This window comes from Oxyura jamaicensis, chromosome 17 (genome assembly GCF_011077185.1).
Source record: "Oxyura jamaicensis isolate SHBP4307 breed ruddy duck chromosome 17, BPBGC_Ojam_1.0, whole genome shotgun sequence".
Classification (NCBI taxonomy): Eukaryota; Metazoa; Chordata; class Aves; order Anseriformes; family Anatidae; genus Oxyura; species Oxyura jamaicensis.
The window spans coordinates 9,620,658-9,633,668 of record NC_048909.1 but is presented as its reverse complement, the minus strand read 5'-3'; the positions used below and the strand labels follow the sequence as shown (position 1 = coordinate 9,633,668).

The 13,011-nt window shown below is 57.6% G+C and overlaps 1 protein-coding gene across 10 annotated transcripts in view; it reads right to left on the bottom strand.

The window, feature by feature from the left end:
* The window catches only part of DAB2IP (DAB2 interacting protein), a 212,449-nt gene that overhangs the window by 14,811 nt on the left and 184,627 nt on the right, over positions 1-13,011 (bottom strand). For all 10 annotated transcript variants that reach the window (XR_004754927.1, XM_035341255.1, XM_035341249.1 and 7 more), the window contains 5 exons: positions 7,586-7,730; positions 5,832-5,976; positions 2,394-2,630; positions 908-1,109; positions 110-288 (listed from right to left, as the gene is read on the bottom strand). Coding sequence is in view for 9 of the 10 variants with exons in the window: in XM_035341255.1 (XP_035197146.1) it covers positions 110-288; positions 908-1,109; positions 2,394-2,630; positions 5,832-5,976; positions 7,586-7,730 (908 nt within the window). In the remaining variant the exon portion in view is untranslated. The remainder of the gene's footprint in view (positions 1-109; positions 289-907; positions 1,110-2,393; positions 2,631-5,831; positions 5,977-7,585; positions 7,731-13,011) is intronic.

Below are 13,011 nucleotides of genomic sequence, written 5' to 3'. Positions count from 1 at the left end.
GATCAGGTAAATCCACACCTTGTCCTGCCTGTCCCTGCAGGAGCTCAGGTTTTGGTAGTAGGTGAATACTCAGAATTTCCTTTGTGGCCAGGCCACCTTAGGCTCTTACCCAGATAAGTCATTCTCTATCACCATTTTCTGTAGCCCCGCCGAGATGCTGTTGCCAGCGTTAGGAGTGGATGCAGCGTGGTCAGCTGTGACTGAGACCTGCACGCAGGCTGGGTTACTGAGCGCCGTGTTGACATCCCTCAGGATCCGAGGCAGAGGCCCGAGTTTTGTTGCAGTGCCCTGGTAGAAAAAGAGAGGAGAATTGCTACCAACGTCATGTATTTCTGCTAGAAACCTGTGGGTTCTGCCAGTTGCCAGACAGTCTCTTCAGTGAATTGTTAGCAACATTAATTTTCTCCATAATTTAACTCCACTGGCTGTCCCAGACGTGGCTTCAGAAGCCATTTGCTGCTGCGGGGCAGAAGGCAGCAAGCATGCTTAGCATAGTTCAGACGCCGAAGACAGCTGCGGCCAAGCCTGGTCCAGGTCTCCTGACAGAAATCCTTTTCATTAAAAATTAACTGCTTGAATCTGCTGGGAAAACCAGAGGGGCCTGGTGTTCAGCAGCGCTGCCTTCCCAGCCCCCCAGCCCCTCCATGCTCACCCCTGGTGGTAAACAGCAGAGGGGGAAAGTGACACTCACCTGCCCCCAGGAAAGACAAGAAGGATGAGCTACTTCAGCAGCTCGTGTGAAGGCTGGGGAAGTGCTACGGGTTAGTAACAGCGGTGCTGTGCACCCACACAGCTAAGGGATGGGTACGGGCTGCACTAGGGGGAGGTGTGTGCTGAGCTGGGCCCCAGTGCCCAGCGCTGGCCAACTGTGCTTCCCTCCAGGCCTGTCCCCGTGAGCCCCCCGTACCTGCTCCAGCTGAGAAATGACTTCCCAGAGCAGCGAGTGCAAAGTGGACAGCTCCCGGCCCAGGTCAATGTAGCCTTCGAAGCCAGCTGTGTTTGAGATGGTTTCTGGATTGGAAATCTCCAGGAGAAACCTCTGCATGTTAGTCCATTCATGCTCCAGGAACTGATTCATGAAGGACATATATTCCTCTTTGCTGCCAAACCTATCAAGACAGCAACAGAAATGTCAGCTAAATCCTGTAAACAGAGGTGCAGTGAGCAGAACGAGCAGGTACATATGCACGTCAGAATGCCAGAGCCTTTCTGCGGCATCGGAACCCTTTCAGAGCCTTTGGGATCACCAGGTTGCTAACAAGCAGCTGGAACCTCACTGAACGTGGAACCAAAATTAACTCCAGCCTAATCCAGCTAAGCCCTCATCAGCCTGGGACCTCACGAGCAGGAATGGAGGTGAAAGCTACAGAAATGAAGCTGTTCTTGGTGATGGGGTGTATCTTACTGCTGGTACAGCCTCCGGTAATAAGACACATCACTGGAAATAAAGAAATCGAAATAACCAAGCCCAGTCACTTGGCTGAGGGGCAGTGAATGATGGCTGTGGGAGTCCCACACTCTCCCCCACTTCCCAGGCCCTGAAGCTGGCCGCAGCCATGAACTTGACTAATGTCAGCTTAGTGAGAGGTTCTGTCCTGCAAAGTGCTGAAAATCTGAAAACCCTTTAGTTAGGGGTTGGTCAGGAACATGGAGAATTTCTGTCATCTGGTGTAACACACTTGTCTCTTCCACCTGCGGTTGTGTGCGTGCACGTGCACTCCTGGCTGCCCGTGTGTACACTCAGCTAGTTTCCAAATCTAAGGAACTTTAGAAGGAAACTGCCCATTCATGTTTTGGAAAGCTCATCATTTTGTTATCAGAGCTCAGGATAAGTAGCTCAGAGCTGCAGCCAGTGGAAAGATTTTCAGAAATCTCTTGCTTTGTTTCCATCAAACCTACGGGCTTAGTTAGAAATTGATAGTGTCCCCATCCGCTTTTCCTGCCATCCCTGTTCAAACAACTACGCTGTCGTAGCAGGGAAGGTCCCAGAGCTCCCATGAGGGACAGAACGGCTCCCGAGCTACACACACCACTGCTGCTGTGCGGGTTCTGGCCCTGCTGGTGCCTCTGACGGGAGGCAGAGCTGATGCCATCAGCCTCTCCCAGCACAGCGATCACGGGACACATTTCCTGGCTGTGCCTGGGTGTTCCCGCTGCAGCCCAGCCCTCTCTGTGTGGTCAGAGCAGCCTGTTTTCCTGCTCGTAAAACACATGCTGTTTTGGAAACTTCACTGATCTCCCTGACCTAACAGCGAGGGAATGTGTCCCAGAGAGAGACGGGGAAAAACACAACAGGAAACAAGCAGGCCCTTTCCATCCAGGGAGTGGCCAGTGTGGGACCTTCCTTCCCCTTCTTCAGAGCTGCCCCCTCCCACTGCCGCAGCCCCGCTTACTTGGCGAAGTTGGCGAGGTTCTGGGTGACCTTGGCAATGAGGGTCAAAGTGCGCGCAGTGCGGTCGTCCGGGTACTCCTGCAGGAGACTGAAGAGGGAAGGGGACATGATAGCCGGGCACAGGAACCGCAGGAACAAGGAGGCACTGATCAGTCGCTCGCTGATGTCTGGGCGGCCACGGTTGCTGCATTCTTGTCTCCACGAGGCGAAAACTTCCTTGAGCTCCCTTGGGAAGACACTGAAATGACAGAAGGACACGCAGGGATGGTCAAGTTCAAGGCCAAGGTGTTTGAAGTGCCACACAGCAGTAAGAAACACGGTGTGTAGCAGCCACGTGGTGTGACGCCCTGACCTTCTGCACGGAGGCAGAGTCCTCGCACCCTGCACAGCAGCACTGCCACCCTCAGCAGCCACCGGCTCTTTTCCTTGCAGTGCCCGTTAGGAGACTCAAAGCAGACAGAAAAGAAGCATAGCCAAACCCTGACAACTGGGAAGCCAGAGATACCGAACAAGCCGTGTAAAGCAGCTCACCACCACGTGAGGTGGTGCGGAGCATCCCAGAGAGATGGGGCACACCACCTGTGTGGTGCCCAGCAGCGTGGGACACCCTTGACGGAACCACCGGGGGTACTGGGGTCACCAGCACAGCTGGTGCTCGGCTGTGCGAATTGCAGTACTCCTGTTCTAGCTCTTGGACCAAATCCCATGGTGATGAGGGCCAGTGCAGAGCCCCACTGGAGTTACTCCAGCTTCACAACCGCACCGAGCTCAGCCGGGCTTCCCAAGGCCCCAGAATTCCCCCGTGTCCTGCAGACGCCCGCCGCAGCAGCCCTTATCGCCGCAGAGCCGGCTGCCTGCTCTCCACCCAGCTCCCTGCTCCCACCTTATCCTGTTCCCAGCACGGGTTATTTGTTCAGCTGGATCCTCCCACGTGGGAGCAGGCTGACAATGGGTCCCCAGCGGACACCAAGTCCCTGGTACCGGCCCTTTCCCTTCGTCCCAGAGGCTGCTCTGGCCACAGCCAGCGTCTTTGTTTGAAAGTCAGAACAGTTCACCTCCAGAGCTGGATGTTTAACAGCAGATCGAGGAGGGGGCTGACTCCATTTTAGGCCATAAATCTTACCAAACAGCCATTTCACAGGACGGTTTCCCAGTTTTGCTGCAGGGACTGTGGGTGAGCAAAGCAATGTGAGCTGGCTTCCCCCTGGGCCTGACTGCCCTGCGGCTGACCCTCACACTTGTTGGGAAGAGAAATCCGTGCACGCCACACTGCCAGACCCCGTCCTGCTGCCCAGCACAGCGCGCTGCCACAGCCACCACCCGCCGGTGCCAGAACCAGGCGGGAGGCCCCGAACTGCACGAGGCTCAGTGGCCGTGCCACTGCCCTGCTGAGCACCGCAGCAGCCATCGGCACGGCTCAGCCCCGGCAGCGGGCACCTGCCCAGCCGTCCTCCCAGCCCCGTGCTTTGTAAATAACACTAACCAATGCCTTTGGCTGGAGAAGTTCTCCTCTGTCTTTGGCTTGATCCACAAAGCCCTTTTACTTCACGGTATTTGCCCAGAAATAGGAGAATCCTTTCAGCAGTTTAAGGCTTGAGTGATCAGGACAGGTTGTACAGTCACTGGCAGTAACCCCCTGGAAACGCACGCACCGGCTGCATGCAGCCCGCGAGCGCTGCTCGCTGTCACAGGCTGGGAGACCACCAAAGTGTAATTGTGGAGCAGCGGCTGGGATTCAGCTAGCCAGCTTTATGTGACAAACGGGCCAGTAATTCATTACCCAACTTTCCAGTAACGAGCTTCCACATGCTGAAATTCTGCTTACGCTGAAACTTCCCAGATGTCCAAATTATGTCGTAATTATAACAATTTTCAGTTATTGTAAACCCCTTTCCTCTCTCCGACTCTCTCCGGCAGATGAGCACGCACACTCTGGCACTCTATTTAAAGCAAGACCGTTAGCTGTCAGGATACCTTGGCCAATGCTGAGCACTCATCATCAGCCCAATTAATCCCCAAGAACTGCTGAGCACAAAGGAGAGAGGGAACCGCTCAGAGCAGCAGCTCCGTTGCTCCAGCCTTCCTCCGACAGGCAGGGCTGCAGGAACAAACTTCCCGTGCATTCGTGACTCTCCTTGGGTCGCTTTCCGAGCCTATTTTTAGACTTACCTTTTAGTGCTGCTCTGGGTATTTTTGGGAAGACGCTAATTTGAACAATTATTATCCACTGGTGACTAAAAGCAGTGAATTCCTCCTGGGAGCGCAGGAAAGCACAGCTCCTGAGTCAGAGAATTATTAATTGGCTCAGGGTAAGGTCCGGGCTGCCTCCAACCAAATCTGCCCTTTTGCTTATGTGTGGCAGATAAAGGAAGTCGGAGCGAGCCTCTCGCTGCTTGTTCTCTTGCTGAGCAGCATCAGGAGAAGCAATTCCCTTCCTTCCTGCCCTTGGAAGACAGCACACTCCGAATCCTGGGAGACCACATATAATGAGTTTTCAGGCCTTAATACAACAGCTGGGATAGGGGAGAAAATGAGAAGTTTTTGCTATCAGAGACTTCCTTCCTCCAAAACGGGCCTTATTTGATGTTTGCCAACAGCAGTGTTGCTACAAAACACATTAATAAAAACTAAGCCCGGACTTTTAACCAGGAAGACTGCAAATCCAGCAGGAATATCTGTTTTTTTCTGCCAGGACAAGAATCTCCTGGTCTGCTAGCAAGAAGCAGAAAGAAAACATGTTTATTCCTCAAGGTAAGGAAGGTCACCAGCTCAATTCTTCCCGGTCCTTGCAGGCACCAGCTGTAACAGACCCAAGGACGGGACAGCGGGCACCAGCACGGCCACCTCCAGCACCGGCCACCAGATATCCCCACCTCACCCCAGGCAACTTTGCATGTTGATGCCTGTCCCAGCTCGTTGCCAGAACCTTTACCCTGAGCGCAGTCAGCGAGGATGTGCCTCCAGCTGCATACCAGGCCTTGGGCCAAGGAGGCAGGGAGCTCCCCACAGCTGCCCCGAGGGCCGGGAGAGAGCGGGGTTAACCTGGAGGAATGTGGGACGCGGAGCCAAAAGCCCCCGAGCAGCATCCTCCTCCTCCTCCTCCTCCTCGCCCCAGCACTGCAGCAGGAGCACATCGGCCTCAACGCAAGCTCCGGGCGCTGCTGCAGCTCCCCGACAGGCACAAGGAGTGCCCCAGGGCCTGCGGGGAGGGTTTCAAAACTCCACCTGGTGCTTTGGTGGTCACACTGGCACCTTATTCCTTGACCCCACTGCCCTGTCCCTGTGTCCGTGCTGCAGAAACCCCCCACCAGGCACCGAGAGGCGACGGGCGGTCAGTAGCTGCTGCCTCCCCAGAGCAGGCAATCCACGGCTGGCCTGGGGGGAGCCACGGCTGCAGCTGAAGGCACGCGGAGGGGAGCGCTGCCCGCGGGGCACTGACCAGTAGGAGTTGATGATCTTGCAGAAGGCCAGCTCGCAGCACATCTTCAGGTTGCTCTGATGTTCGGGAAGGTCCGAAGACGAACACTTACTGGGATCCACCTCACAGTTTTCATCTGATTCGTACAGAGCCTTGATGAATTCCCCTGTAAAACAGGCAGTCCGTGAGCGGTGCTGGAGGTGCACTCAGTAAGCAAGGCAGCCCGTGAGCCCCAGCCCGTGCCCCATCGCGCCGCCCCAGCAGCGCAGCTCGCCCCGCGGAAAGGCCCCCTTCAAAGGGACCTGCGGGGCTGGGTGATGCCCTGGGGGTGAGCTTTGCTTCGGTTATCTTCTAATTCCTTTTGGTTTGCTCATCTCCCAGTTCCTGACCGTCCTGGACTTTCCCATCCTGCTTTTTGCCCACCCTGGTCTGCATTCCTCCCCCTCTCCTGCCAAAACAGAATTGAACGATGTCCCGGAGAGCCTCTCCAATGCATTTTCAGCTCTGCCAGGGAGCTCTGGAGCCTCTCTGCTTGCCTGCAGGTGATGCCTGCTGTTATTACCCGGCCCTATTACTCGGTTGTGCTTCATGGTTTGAAGGGAAGCCCTGCGCTGCACTGTGCTGCCTTGTGACACCGAGATGAATCATTTCATGACAAAAGGGGACACAGGATCCGTGCCCCAAACAGCTCGCAGGGACTGCGGGCTCCCCGGTACGAGACGGAGCTGGCTCAGCAGTGTCTGCACCGAGCCCTGCAAGGGGAGCATTACAAAATTCTCTGCCTTTGTTAATCTCCTGGCTTTTTGGAAAATTGATGAGGTAATCTACTTACAGGCTTGCCTTCCACCAGAAGGCATTGCAAGGCAGAAGTAACGCTCCCTCTCTGCTGGCGCGCCATCTGACTGAACCTGCTCCATGATCGCCCCGTGCCCAGCCCCAGCAGATTGCCGTTACCTCAGTGAAGTACTTACACTTTTTTTGGCCCTTGCTAAAACGACACAGATCCACTAGTAGGAACCTAACATATTGAACAATGAGCAGGTCGGTAGGAGCACTGCTCATCCTACTGCAGGGCCGTGCAGAAACCCCAGCTGCCTTTGCCGAGTGTGTGCCACAGAGGCAGCCCCCCCGGCCTGGGCTGTGCGCAGCGATTCCTTCCTGACCTGCCCCGAAGCGGAACCTCTCATTATTTTTATTTGCATCAGAAGAAATATTTTTGGAGCCATAAGCATAGCCAGCCCTTTCAAAAAAGCACCAGGAGGGTTCCCAGCGCCATCAGGGAGGCGACTCTCATCACTGCAATTTGGGAGATTTCATCTGACTGCTGCGAGGAGCGGAGGGAGCGTCTCCGGCTGGGGCTGTGCAATCAGGGGAGGGATTCAATCAGCCTCCGTGGCACTGCCGGAGCGCAGACAGAAGACTTGGCAGACAGCGTCGTGCCTTCAGATCTCTACTTGGTACCTCCTCGGAAAGCAGATCAGCGCGCCAGCTCGGCGGCGACCTTCACCTGGGAGCTGAGCGCCGCCCGCTGCGGCTGCCCTGGCCCTGGGCCCCTCTGCCAGCCCCGGCAGCAGGCGCTGGGCTGCGGTGCTCAGCAGCCAGCTGTGGCTCAGGCAGATGGCACACGGGCTTCAGGCTTCTCTTGCACTGCGAGATAAACCCTCTGCCAGGTAAACGCCAGCAGCTCTGACGGCCACCAGGGCTCAGCTGTGGCCCCGCACCGCGCGGAGCACCCGGCAGCTCCCCAAAGAGCCCCGCCAACCCTCTGTACCTACCTAAGGCATCTTGCAAGTATTTCTGCCCCACCAGCTTCAGGTATTCTTCGATTGCTTTGGTGGCTAGTGTGTTCTCCCTGAAAATGAGATGCTCATTCTCACCACAGCGATCAACTTCAGACATCATCAGGTCAGTCAAGAAATCCTGGAAAGCAAAGCCCACGGTGGGTCACCAGGTCCCGACAGGCAGCAGGGCAGGCAGGTCTCCCCGCCTCCAGCACCGCCCTGCAGCACAGCAGGGAGCGAGGTGCTGCGGTGAGCCCTGTGCCCGCTGCCACCAGCCTGACTTCTCTCCGACGAGAGGAGAGATCAGTCTCGGGGGAGTTTCAACTTTTGCACCCCAAAGGGTCCATTCCATGCCTGCACCACGTTTGGCCCCGCATCAGTGACAGCTTTCGGGGGGCCTCATCTCAGCCTCACGTTTTGGGGGTGAAACCTTTTCTCCACATCGGTATCCAGCCGCACGGGGTGCAAAAGGGGGCACGCTCAGTGTCACGGGCTGCGCCTCACAGCTCATGGCTGGGAATCACGCCCATAACAGGCATGGAGATGCTCCCGTGTCCCATTTCCTCAGTATTCATGGAAATAAATAGCACGGCTGCAGCGCGCGTTTGGGCGCATTTTGGGTCTGATGTGCACAGAGCCCAAAACGGTGCAATTCTGTGATCTGTGCTGCACAGCAACGGGAAGGCTGAGCAGGAGCAGTGCTCGCTGCCAGCTGCCCTGTGCACCAGCCTGGGCTTTGAATTGCAAATGCTAACAGAGAAGCAGCACTTCAGAGCGAGCTCCGTGTCTGCTTCGGCAGCGGTGTTAACTGATGGGAGCGGGTCCCGCAATTCCCTGTGCATTCTGCTAAAAATCCACTCCGCGGTGTGAGGCGTAGCGCCACAGCTCGTGCTAATGCAGAAGAAATGCCGTCCAGCTCCTCGTGCTGATACATATTCAGCTCCCGTTCTCCGTGCTGCTAATGGGAAAATCGGCTGCGGAGCCAGGTGCGGGGCTGGACGACCTCCTCCCACCCGGCTCCGCTCGCCTTGGTGGCAGAGGGAAAGCGGGCTGCTGGCACCCTGCAAGCCCTGCACGGTGAACCTTGTGCCGAGTCCCCGTGCAGGAGACAGCGATGTTGACACACCGCTTCACTGCCATCACCAAGGGCATCTTTGTCAACCACCCAGTGATGTGCTCAGTAATAACCCTTCACTAACAAATTCTCCTTCATTTGCCAGGAGTTAAGACATGGCCCATTGCTGGGCACGGGCAGCGAGAGCACCCGGAGCTGCTGCGCGGAGGTGCGGGTCCTGTCCTCGCCGTCCCCACGCGGTGTGGCACGGAGCGCAGCTCCCCGAGCCCCCGAAGCACCGCAGCCACGGCTCCGAACCCTTTGGGAGATACGGGGACGCTCGGCTGCCATACCCTGCCAGGGTGTTTGCGAGAGGCACTTGCTCCATCTGTCACAGGGGTGCCCTGGAAACCTCAGGCTCATGCTGAGACCCCTTTGTGGCTCATCCCAGCACCAAAGCACGGACCTACAGCCCTTTGTTACTGGCCTTCTGTCCCGGACGGAGGGAGCCCGGGCTGCAGACAGGGTCATCCAGGAGCGGGCTGGGGGTTGGCGGGCTGGCAGCCTGCAACGGGGCTGCGGCTGGGACCGCCGTGCTGCCGCCACTTTCCCAGAAGAGCCTCCAAACACCCAGAGAAGCAGCTTTTGAAGATGTCACCTGCATTATTTCTTCAACCAGAAGACCGCCCTCCCTGCAGCCCGCTCTGTCTGCGGTGCGCTGGCAGCTGCAGAGGCACGAATCCCTCCTGGAAGTGAAGCACGCGCCTCCCGCCACGATTTTCTCTCATTTTGCCTCTTTTATCAGCCAAGCTGGAACGAAACTTTAAACCGCTGCTCAAATCCCTTTAGCCGCTATCTGGGTACCTCCATCACCTTTATCTTCCTGGGTCTCTCCCAGTGTGCGTTTCAATTCCAGCCACAGCTCAGGATGACACAAGGTGCTGATTCTTAATTAGCAGCCGCTGACCTTGGCTTTGCCTGATTCTCTTTCCTGTCACTTTCCCAACATACTAATTATCTCCGAACACCGGGCTTTACAGCTCCTCTTACCACGGGTTAGGATTTTCTTACCATCAGCTGTGGACCCGCGCTGCCTCCCCCCGCCGACCACAGAGCTGGGGTGGGACGTGGGGACATGGGGACACAGGGACGTGGGGACACAGGGACATGGGGACACAGGGACATGGGGACGTGGGGACATGGGGACACAGGGACACAGGGACACGGGGACACAGGGACACGGGGACATGGGGACACGGGGACACGGGGACATGGGGACACGGGGACATGGTGCCAGCTCCCACGCAGAACCCAGCTGCCATAGGGCTGCTGAGCTGTGGAGACCCAGGCGCCGGGTTCTAGCCAGCGGCCGTGTGACTTTTGACGATTGTAGCTAACCTGCGGAATTTGCTAGAACTGAAAATGAGGCAAAATTCCGGTTGTGTGCGACTCGGCATGAAGCCGGGGAAGCTCCCTCTGAACCCGCTGTGGCGCTCCCCAGCCCATACAGAGATGGGCCTCGTGGCTCTGCTCCATCGCATCCCGCGGTCCCGTCCCCGGGCTGTCCCCCGGGCCTTGCCTTCCTCCGCCCACAGAGGCCACAGCAGCTCCGGAGCTCACGTCCGCTGCCTCTGCCTCCAGCACGGCAGCAGCCAGCTCTCGGAAGACGCAAATGGAATGCAAATAGTTGTCGGGTCCCTCCGGGGGCTTCGCTCACCCACATACACGGCTCTGAATAAAATGCAATAACTAGAGCCAATAAAACTCCCTGTTTCTGAGCAGCAGAGATCAGCAGGGGGCTGTTTTTAGTTAGGGCCCCTGGCAATGGAAGAAAATAAGATGCTTTATTTCATTACATCCGAGCTGAGAGGGGAAGGAAGAGGTCTACAGTAAAAATTAAGGGCTGTAGCGGCGTTCCTCAGGCTTGCTCCCCTGTTTATTTTAAGGATATTTGCTTCAGTCTGGACACCGCTGAACCTGTGCAACTTCAGCGGCTGCACACGCAAGGGGAGCGGTTCATAAATAAACACACGCAGAGCGTGACGGCGCGAGGCAGCGCTGCGTCCCAGCGCTTCTTCAAGTAACCCAAGCAGCCGCTGCAGCACGCTGAGGCTGCTGCAGGCCTGCCACAGACACCGGCACGGCTCTGCCTGCCGCAGAGGCAGCCCCACAGCACCGCCGCTCCCAGCTGCAAGGGGCCAGGGCTCAAAGACCCCACCTCGAGGTCTGCCAGCGGCAGCCTCCCCTCGCCCAGCAGCCCCACTCACCGCACCCTGCCCCAAAGCACCGGCGGGGCCGGGTTTCTCCACGTGCCTCGCTGCTTTCCGTATTCCTCCATCCCTGTGGTGTAGCCCAAAAACATTTCCCTTTTCTCCTTGGGGGAACTTCAGGCGCTGCTTCTGCTGCCCCAGCTGGGTGAATCCTCCCTCGTGGGCTGGGAACCTGCCCCGACCCCTGCCTCCGGCCTCGGCCCTCCCGCAGGCAGTCGGGGCTGGGTGGCTCCAGCTGGGGCTGGGTGACTCAGCTCCGTGCTGCCCCGGGACACCAAGCCTCTGCCCAGGGAGGCTGGAAGGAGCAAACGGACAGAGCAAATGTCCCAGAGGTGGCCTGAGACTGGAGAGGCTCCCTGAAGGTGAAGGCCACGAGTGTAAAACCAAGAGCTGCTCACGGGAACAGCCCTTCACTGCCGTGTCAGCAGGGCTGAGCAGCCGGACAGTGATGCCAAGAGCCGGTGGAGGGCTCCGTGCAGGCTGTGCAGGAAGGACATCGCGCCTCGCCCCCTGGGGAACGTCCCTGCAGCCCCGCCGGCAGGGCAGAACGGGGCCCCCTGCACAGAGGTGCTGCTCCCCCCAGTCCGAGGGGCGACTGACTGGGGGAAAGGAGGTTCCCCCCAGTGCAAGCCTGATTAATAGGATTGCCTTAACCCTAAGAGGATTGGGTTGATGAGGGCAATAAGATCACTGCTGGTTTCAGAGCAGCCCAGAGGCCAGCTGGGTGAGGGAAGCCCCAGGGCTGCAGGCGGACGAGTGTCGGACACGTAAGTGCCAGTGGCCAAGGAGAGGGGGGGGATGCGCTCATAAAACTGACTAAAAGATTTTTCAGCTCGGTTGTGGCTGCTATGAAGTATTATCAGAGAGCAGAATTCTTTGTGGGGGGCAACAGAGCTGCTGCCAGCGTCACCCAGGGCTGAAGGAGCGCAGCGCCCTGGCTCCGCAGCTGCTGGCACAGGTAAGGGACCCCAAGCCCCGTGCTGCTGTGCCCCCTGCCCCCAGCAGCTCCCTGTGCTGAGCCAGGAGCCTCCAGGAGCACCCCCACAGCTGGACAGGCGCTTGCAGCCACCCTGCACGGTCCCTGCAGCACCCACACACGAAGCAGCAAAGCGCCCACATGGCCAAGGGGAGTGCGGCTGCAGCGGTGCCGGAGCAGAGCAGAGGCTCAGGCAGCATGGCAGGGGCTGTGAATGCATCTGCTGTAAATGCATCTGCTCAGGGGAAGCAAATCCTCGAGGCATAAACAAATAGGGACACATGTTTATCCTTCACTCCATTCACACCATAATAAATACTGATTTCCAGCGAGCAGCTGGTTAGTCAGAGCTTCGTCTGATGCCGGGCTCCATCTACCAAGCCTTTGGACGAGAACATTTTCAAGAATATTTATGGCTATGATCTGAGCTCCAAGAGCTGCGAGGTAGCCCTGGAACAGAACAAGGGAAGTACTCTGCAGACACCGAGGATCCCGGCAGTCCCACGGGGGAAGGATGCAGCCTGCCCCCCACGCCCACATCACACAGCCCACATCAAGCGGGGCTAATGCCACGGGGAGCACGCCCATGCCACGCACGGCAACAGAAGGATCTTTAATTACGACTTTGTGTGTTTTGTCTGTGGGCTGCAAACACGTCAAGTAGTTAAGCATCTCTCCACACCCTCATAGGTAACATTTCATCAGATGGAAGACGGGAGCACCCGACGAAGGGAGGATGGGTGCCGAGAGCCCGGGTGTCCCTCCCGGCACAGCCCTGCCGCTCCAGGCCCTACGAACAGCAAACACAGCCTGTGCCGAGGGCTGGGCGGGTTCTGGGTGGCCCTCAGACTTTCCAGCGGGCTGGGGCAGCTCCCTGCCAGGCTGTTTGCACTTTATCAGAATGCTTTTCCCATCTCTCTCCACCCCGCTGCCTCGGTGGCTGCTCTGGGGTTTCCAGGCATGCCCTGGTGCACAGCGAGCCCTCGCGTGGCACCGCGGGGATGAAGCTTCTCCCTTTCCCAAGCAGAGATCAAAGCAGGCACGGCCTCTGTCTCCAGGGAGGACTCCCTGCTTTCATTTCCCACCTTTTAATCTATTGCGATACAGAAATGAGGCCCAG